The sequence below is a fragment of the Microtus ochrogaster genome, linkage group LG8 (assembly GCF_000317375.1).
Source record: "Microtus ochrogaster isolate Prairie Vole_2 linkage group LG8, MicOch1.0, whole genome shotgun sequence".
NCBI lineage: Eukaryota > Metazoa > Chordata > Mammalia > Rodentia > Cricetidae > Microtus > Microtus ochrogaster.
The window spans coordinates 22,703,862-22,712,943 of NC_022033.1; the positions used below are offsets into that span (position 1 = coordinate 22,703,862).

At 42.5% G+C, this 9,082-nt stretch overlaps 1 protein-coding gene across 1 annotated transcript in view; it reads right to left on the reverse strand.

Moving 5' to 3' along the window:
• Acss2 (acyl-CoA synthetase short chain family member 2) overlaps positions 1-6,770 on the reverse strand; it is a 40,803-nt gene extending 34,033 nt beyond the window's left edge. Inside the window, exons 1-2 of the mRNA XM_005363078.2 lie at positions 6,537-6,770; positions 2,096-2,291 (exon numbers count right to left, since the gene is read on the reverse strand). Coding sequence (XP_005363135.1) covers positions 2,096-2,291; positions 6,537-6,714 — 374 coding nt within the window. The 5' untranslated portion in view covers positions 6,715-6,770. The remainder of the gene's footprint in view (positions 1-2,095; positions 2,292-6,536) is intronic.
• Between the last annotated feature and the right edge of the window lie 2,312 nt (positions 6,771-9,082).

Genomic DNA, 9,082 nt, shown 5'->3' on the forward strand with positions numbered 1-9,082 from the left:
GGGCAGGGCGTGTAGCTCAGTGGTAGAGCAGTTGCTTAGCATGTGCAATGTGCAAAAGTTTAATCCCCAAGACCACAAAAAGCAGCAGCAGCAGAGGAAGAAAAGAAAGAGAAGGAAGAGAAAGCAGTGTAAGAATATTTATAAACATGGGCTCAACAAGGGAAGCAGCTCTATATCTAGCATATTTGCACTTTATCTTATTATAACAAGTGCAGTCCATTCATAGTTGACTATAAGCGTAAAAGAATTGAAAATTAATTGTCCAGTTGATATCACCTTATTTAATAACACCTAATACAAGGCTGAATATCCAATATTTTTTTTACAATTTTTTATTATTAAGTGAGAGAGAGAGAGAGAGAGAGACAGACAGACAGACAGACAGAGACAGAGGCAGAGAAAGACAGAGAGTGCAGGTGCCTGTGGCATCTACAAGATGGCATCAGATTCCCTGGAGCAGGAATTATAGGTGGTTTAAACTGCCCAGGGTGGGTTCTGGGAAATAAACTTGCGTCTTCTACAAGAGCAGTATGCTTTCTTAACCATTGAGCCATCTCTCTCCAGTACCCAGTATCTTTAAAAATTCTTGTTGAACAAGTGATCATGTAAAAGCCAAATAATACTGTCTTACCACAAAGTTATAGAATTTTGCATTGGAAGTAACTTTGTAGATTACACAATGCAGTGCTTCCCAAATTGGTGTTCCATTGAACACTGGTTCTTAGAAAGAGTATTAACATACATTGGGGCTCCAACACAGACAAGTTTGAGGGGGGTAGTTGTGTGAAGGTAGACCTGGGAGGAAACGGGGAGGAAGGAGTTGATCCTTAAAGAAAGGATCAACAAATTAACAAAACATTTAATTTAAAAATAAATCCTGGGGGCTGGAGAGATGGCTCAGTGGTTAAGAGCATTGCCTGCTCTTCCAAAGGTCCTGAGTTCAATTCCCAGCAACCACATGGTGGCTCACAACCATCTGTAAAGAGGTCTGGCGCCCTCTTCTGGCCTTCAGGCATATAGACAGAATATTGTATACATAATAAATAAATAAATAAATAAATAAATAAATAAATAAATAAATAAATAAATAAATAAATAAATAAATCCTGTCAGGTTCCCGGGTGGTGGTGGCACATACCTTTAATTCCTTCACTCAGGAGGCAGAGGCAGGTAGATCTCTGAATTCGAGGCCAGCCTGGTCTATATTGTTGGTTCCAGTTCAGCCAGAACTACACTGAGAAACTATCTAGAAAAACCAAAAAGAAAAAGAAAGGAAGAAATCTTGCCAGGCATAGTGGCTTTTGTCATTACTGTGAGCATCAAATAGGGTATTTCTTCAGCTCCTAAACATAGTATCTAACCCTTAACTCAATAAAAGGTAATGATAACAATGATAGACCTGGTGAAAATTTTAACACTCATTTTTTGTTCCAAAGCAAGAATGAAAAAAAAAAGCAACCTAGTCCCTTTCTCTTCTAAATGCCCCCTCTCCTCACCTCCAACCATAAACCAAGAACAGGAGGGCCACTTGATTTTATGGTGACTCTGTCACTAGAGGTTGTGTGATCTAAAGAAACTAATTTTCTTGATGCATTATTCCTTACTGAAATATCAAATCACTGATTTTTGCTTACTTTTCTTGGGTGATGTAAGGATCAAGTAAGTTGATAGAATTTCATGACAGTCCAGTGTGGATGGCAAACAACTGTAATTCCATCGGCTAACAGGCTGAGGCAGGAGGGTTGTTACAAGTTCAAAACCAGTTTTCACTACATAGCAAATACCAGACCAACCAGAATTTCTCAGTTGGACTCTGTCTTAAAAAAATTTAGAGGTAGGAGTTGGGGGTAACAAGATAGATCAACATGTAAAGGGCATTTGTCCCCAAAGCCTGATGATCTGAGTTCAATCCCTAGGACCCACAGTGTGGATGAGAGAACCAACTCCTGAAGTTGTCCTCTGACCTTAACATGCCACCCACATTGATTAATTAATTAATTAAAAAAATTCAATTTAAAAATAAAGTGTGCTGTGAATTATGAAACGCTATATAAGCATGAGATTTTTATCTGTCACAGACTATAAATATTTTTACCAGTAAAAAGCAACTTTATCGCCAAGTTTTTTCTCGTGGACATTTCGATCCAGCACATTGTAGCAGATGTTGGTAGTTGCTCCTTTCATCCACTCGGTGAATATTTTCCCTTTGGTCACATCGAAGTTGTACTGGAGGAATGGGCCAGGGCATGGGGTTTTCCAATAAAATTCCTTGGCAATGTTTCCCCAAAACTCTGCAACAAAAAGAGATGCCCACATATCACTGGGTATCTCAACCATATTTATCATCAGATGGGTTACTAGCATGTGCACAGGACCAAACTACAATCATCCTGTCCCAGGACTCAGTATCTGCCTTATCTAATTGCCTGCTATTCTCCTGCCTACAGTTTATTCCTGAATCTCAATTCAGATTGCTCCTTCTATACCCAAAGCTGTCTATATGAGTGTAGTAGCACACATTATTATGATCCAGGCACTTGGGTGGAGGCAGAATTATCAGGAGTTCAAGACTAGCCTTAACATAGGGAATTTAAACCCAGCCTTATCTTCAGTACACACACACACACACACACACACACACACACACACTTGAAAGTATTATATCCGTGCAGTATGTAGCATAATGGCATAATGACCAGTACCCAGGAGGCAATCAATAATTAAATTCTTTGCCCATATAGTCTTCCACGATCATCTCTTAGTTTGTTCATTCTCACTTAGCAATTATTATTTGCTATTTGCACAAGTGCTCCTGTGTGCCAGGTGTTACTTAAAGCTATTTATATGTATTATTATTTAGTCCTTACTACATCCCTAAGAGGTATGCATTATTTTGTTTCTTCCTATAGATTTGAAAATCAAGGCTTGGAGACATTAAATAGTTTGCCAAGACTTCACAGGTTACTAAATCAAGATTTGGATTTCCTTGAGAAGACATGTTTGCTAACTTTCCAAAGACAGGCATATACTTTACTCCTGCGCCAAGAGAAAGTGACTATTTTGGTATGAGAGAAAACCAAGGGTTTATGTTTTGAGAAACTATTTCAGACCGAAAATAAAGAAACTTATCAGCAATAATTTGGTATATTGGAACAAGACAATAAAATCGAAAGCTAAACCACATGTTATACCACCCTTCAGTCTATTAAGGAAATAAAAATGAAATCAACTCAAGGTGCTATAGTATACCTATAAAACTAGCAAAGAATTTTTTTTAATTTAATTCTATGCTTTCACTACATGAGATATGTCTAGAGAATCCGATACTTTTATACAGTAAAAACACTATAAGAATTGTCTGGCAAGAGTTATGAAACTTTTTTGAACCTTTATTTGCTAACTCAATTTTGGTAATATATTCTAAGAAGATAATCCAAAAGAAGGAAAGAAGGCATTACTAAAAAGGTTTCTATAGCAGCACTACAAAGTGAAACTAGAGGCGGGTACAATGATGTGGGCCTGTAATCCTAGCACTTGGAAGGGAGAGCCAGAGAATCAGGAGTTCAAGGCCAGCCTCAACAGGAAATTTGAGGCCAGTCTAGGCTACCTGAAACCCTGATTTAAAAAATTCATAAATAATAAAACCAGGGCTGGAGAAATAGCTCAATTCACAAAGTGCTTGCCACACAAGCGTGAAGATCTGGCATAGTAACATTCATTTGTCATTTTAGTGCTTTGAGGGCAGAGACAGGTGGGTTTCTGGGCTTGCTGTGACACCCAAGCTTGTCCTCTAGTCTATACACACGCACACCTTAAACTCAAAAAGCCCAACAATTAAAAACTGGTAAAAACTAGTAGTAAAAATTGCAATATAATAAAATACTGAATGGTCATTTTAAAAAATAAAAACTGGCATTTAGTGATTATATGTAAAGATGGAAGATGAAACTAATTAGGACTGGACTAATTTAATCATTATGACATAAATTTATGAAGTATATATTATATTAATTTCATAGGTAAGAAAACTGAAGTTCAGGTGGGGTTTAGTTAAGTAAATAGGCACAGAAGGGATTGGGCAAAACCAAAGACATGGAAAGGGACTTTTGTGCAGCCAGGATATCAAGAAGATCTATCTAGAATGAAGAATGTAATAGAGAATGGTAGAGATAAAATTGAAGAGGTGAAAGTAGATGACCCAGAGGCTCGGAAAGAAAAACTGAATCTTAATTTAGGGGAAATGTTTTTAAAAGCCAGTCATGGTAGCATTTGCCTATAACTGTAGCACTCAGGAGGAAAATGGATCACCACAAGTTTGAGTCAAGACTTGTCTGTATCTACATAGTAAGTTGCATGCCTGTCAGGACTATATACCAAGACCCTGTCCCAAGAAAGAAAGAGAGAGAGAGAGAGAGAGGAAGGAATGAAGAAGGAAGGGGAGGAGGGGGAAGGAGAGAAGGAGGAAGAAAAGAAGGAAGAAAAGAAAGACAGAAAGGAAGGAAAAAAGAAAAGAAGGAAGGAGAAAGAAAGAACATTAGTTTTTTACAATACCATATAAAAGAGCATTCCCAGGATATCAATCTAATGATGTTTAGATAAGTCTGCTGGAGCAACTGAAGGCATTAAGGCTAGGGAGAAAGGGACAAATTAGGAAACTGTCTCCTGCTTTCCGTAAAGCATCTATGGAAATTGGTAGTAAGGGTCAGTCTGAGAGAGATTTTAAAGTAGTATTTAACAGAAGTCAGTGAAAAACAAACTGTAGAGTCAGAGGAGAATAGCACAATATCCAGAGTATAGTTCTCTAGTCGGGATCATGTGGGTTTACACCCCAACCGTCATAAACTTGGTTTATGACCTTGTGTAAGGGAATTAGTTTCTCTAGGTTCCTATTTCTTCCTCTGTAAAATGTGGGTCGTTCTCAGGCCAAATCAAACTGAAACACTGCTTAGTAAACAATGGGAGTTCTATAAATTCATAAGGTATAAAAGAGATATCAGAGAAAACGATGATGCAAGAGGTTTATAGTTTGGGGCCGTGCCACTGACACTACCCCAACTGAAAACAGAAAATTAAGACAAAAGAGAAAGAAAGAAAAAGATAATGGAGAAGAAAGCAGGCTCGGGAGAGAAAACTGGGAAACATCACTCTCAGTCTCGTTTGGTTCAGTGTAAATCTTCAGGGTGTGTGAAAAACAAATGGTCTATAGTGCTATGAAATTTGGAGCCTGAATATAAGTGAAATACAAGGTATGAGGCTAGATACATAGACTAGGAATTACTAAGGTAGTACTTAGCTTACCCCAGGGAACAGACATAACTCATGATGGAAGAAAATACAGAAAGAGAAGGGAAAAGACACCCAAGGACTCAAAGTTGGACACTACTTGTAGCAATGAACAACTTCACACTTGATTTAATACGATTTTGCATTGCTTAGTATCTGCCTCCTCCACATTGTTGTTGTCAAACAAATCATGACTTATTTAATGGCGGCTGGGCATCAAACGTTCGATAATGGATCCCTTATTACCCATTTTAGTTCTCATAATCTATGAAGCTAGTATTATCCCTATCTTGGAGATAAGGAAATTTAAGATAGGTTTTTTAAATCTGCCTAAGACTGCAAGAATAGCTTTTTATGCACTTTCCTGAGTGTGATTTATGTTTATCATGCTGCCCCTCGACCGGGAAGTGGTAGTGGGGTTTTAAAGTTGTCTTTTTTTGGCAGGGTCTCACTATGTAGCCCTGGTTGTTCTGGAACTACCTATACACACAGGCTAGCCTTGAATTTACGAAGACCTGTCTCTTCCTCTTTAGTTCTTGAGATTAAAGGTGTGTGCCACCAGGCCTGGTCAGGATGTGTTTTCGCCCCCTGGCCTGACACGTTTTTAAAGTCACAGAATTATCTCTTAGAATCGGTGTTAGTACAACTTAGGTCCAAATTTATTTCTTAAAAGAAAAAAAAAAACACTTGACATATTTACAGCTTTTTCAATCGTATTTTGGGATTGCTACTATGTTAAATAGATATAGGACCCCAAGAAGGGAGCCAGACTTGGCACTGCCGCTGAGCAAAATGAGATGAGCGCTCTAAAAATCTGAGGGAGGCAACTGTTGAATTGGAGGCAAAGGTTCTCTCTCTTCTGGGCTCTCCTTCCCTCAAGGCGCACGCACCCTTGTTCCTTGGAGTCCTTCTTTTACCTCAGGGACTCTCAAATGGAACTTTCTCCTGACGGAAACCCCTTAGTCTCCCCGAAGCGTCCTTTCCTCACCGAACCCCGCTTCTCCTCGCAGAACCCGCATCTCCTTGTGAAAACACCCATCTCACAAAACTGCCAGAGAGTCCCCCAACTTCTAGGAACCCTCACTTCCCAGACCCTCTTCTTCTTCTCCTGGAACACCATCTCTTCGAATCCCTTTTCCATCTCTCTCTCAGTGAGCTTCCGTCTGCTCCGTACGGGAGCTCGGTAAGTGCCCCTCGGAGCCCCACTGCTCTGCTCACTGGAGCCCCCAAGAGTCGCCCGGGCCCAGCCTCACCCCGCGGCTCCTCCACGGAACGCCGGTGCAGCTCGCGGTAGCGCTGCAGAGAGGAGACGTGCGCCGAGCGTCTGACCTCCGGCGGCGGGGACCAACCCCGCACCCGGCCTTCGGCGCCGGTCTCCTCTCGAGCCCGGCTCCCGCTACCGCTCTTGCGCCGCTCCTCGGGCAGCCCCATCACGCCAAGCTCTGCGCACCTTGGCCACCGTTGCGGTCGCTGCTGGTGCCGGGGCGGGGAAAAACAGGTCGACCCTAGAGGCGGGGCCTCGGGCGGGGGCGGAGCCTGAAGCTGGAGGCCGCTCTTTAAGCATCCAATAGTGGGTAGGGCCGTGCTTGAAGGGGCGGGGTCAACAGAAACTGCTCTGGAAAAGTAGGGGTAGGGGCAGAGCTGACTTGCCGGAAGGGGTGTGACCATAGAGTGAAAGTCGAAGGAATGGCCTGGGAATGACAGGAGAGGGGTGGAGCTTTGGAATGACAGAGGAGGGGCGGGGCCAGAAGTGACAGGCGAGGAGGCGGGTCGTGGAGTGATGGGGTGTAGCCCGGCTGGAAGTGACAGGAGAGGAGGCAGGGCTGTGGAGTGACCAACTTAGGGTCTTGGAGTGACAGGTGGGGGTTGGGTTAGGGCACCGCGCAGCTTGAGACGAAAACGGCTGGCTAATGAGAGGCGTTGGGTCATCCGTTGTGCACTCAACCGTGGTCTGATTGCACAATTCTGTCACTCCACCGAGTTGGATAACCAGGTGGAGCACAGTTCCTTCTGGGTAACACTCTTCCAAGTCTGCCGCCGAGCAACACCTCTATTCCGTTCTCATGGAAAAATTCCTCCACGATCTTGAGGGCATAGTTCCCGGATATGGCCCTTCCTGCCAACTCGGGTCATTCTGATTCTCTCCCGCCTCTGAGGACATGTTGTCATTTTTTTTTTTTTGTCTCCATAAATCCTCCACCCTGATCTAAAGCACAAGACTCTAAAGAAGACAAGGAGGATCCTTCAGATCTTTGCCCAAAAGTACAAGTTCTCTTTGCACAAAAGGTAAATTCAGGAAAGGAAAGGAGCCACGCATGTTTTTGCACATATGAGGCAGAGGCATGAGGGATCTCTGAGTTGGAGGTCAGCCTGATCTACAGAGTTCCAGGGCAGCCAGGGCTACACAGAGAAACCCTGTAGAAAAACGAAAGAAAGAAAGAAATAAAAAAAGAAAGAAAGAAAGAGAGAGAGAGAGAATGAGGGAGGGAGGGAGGAAAGAAGGAAGGAAGAAAGAAAGAAAGAAAGAATAAGAGGAAGGGAGGAAGAAGGGGAAAGAAAACTGGGGAAGGAAATTTCACAAAGCAAACAGAAGCTAGATCTTGAAAATGCAAAATAAAATAATAAAAATATAAAGAGGAATCATTTGCATTCTTTAAGTCACCTAAGTATACTCCCATCTGCCACAAATTGAGTTTACTTATCTCTAGCTTCGCTCTATCCTCTTAACCCAGTAAGATACCCTCTATCTCCTACCTACAGTTATCACCAAGAAGGGGCCACCTCATCTAACAGTTCACAGACTTGCTGTCAAGACCAGGATCTTTAAATATCTCACTACACCAGTGAATCTGAGGCAGCTCCTGCCTTTTGATGCATACTTGGAGCTTGTGACCCACCTACCCACCTGCTACCTCGATCTTTGTCCAACTGATCATAAGTGTAACACACCCTAAGTCAGAAAAATATCTCCTCGTGCTCAGTTATGATCGAGAGTCTACCTGATCCTGAGGGGAGAATCTTGGGGCCCACTAAGTTCACACAGACCTTGTAGAATAGACATAGATCTCAAAGAGGAAACAGCTTCATCAAAGAGACATCAGCTCCTCTGAATGGATACATACTTAATTGAAATTGCACGAACTGTGTTAGGAGGCATAGATTTTTTTCTGGTGGTCTCAAATTCTATGGAAGAGCTCTGCCCCTGCTTACAGGACATGGATGGCATTAACGGGATTGGAAACACAGATTTTCCTCTAGGAGATACAGACTTCACTAACCTTTATGAGAGGGCTCAATCTTCACTGAAGGAGCAGACAACACTCAGGTGACAGATCTCACTTAGTGGGAACAAACTCACTCATGGGAGTAGGAGATCACGGAAACAATGCTCCCTACAGATCTCACTAATAAGATAAGAACCTCCCCTTGGGGAAGATGGCACATATAATTTTGCCTATAGGCCTGAAGAGCATCGTCATCATCTCTTACCTCCAGGGCTCAGCTCTAACCTGCACTCCTTCCTAAGCCTTTCTCCTGTAGCCGTTCGCTATCTACTGCTGCCTCCTGCTGTCTACAAGTGGCACTGCGGCTCCTGATGTCCGTAGTAAATACTATAACAGTTCAAGTCACATTGAGCCCGGAGCTAGGGATTGGGAAAGAAAGGATTATTGTGTATCCACGGCGTCACGAACCCTATCTCTCTGCCTGTGGGCTGAACAGTAGACGTTTGGACTTGTAGCTTTCATTCTTGAAGCTAGGGTAGCCGTTGCAAGATGGCCTCGGCAGGCACCTTGAGTGC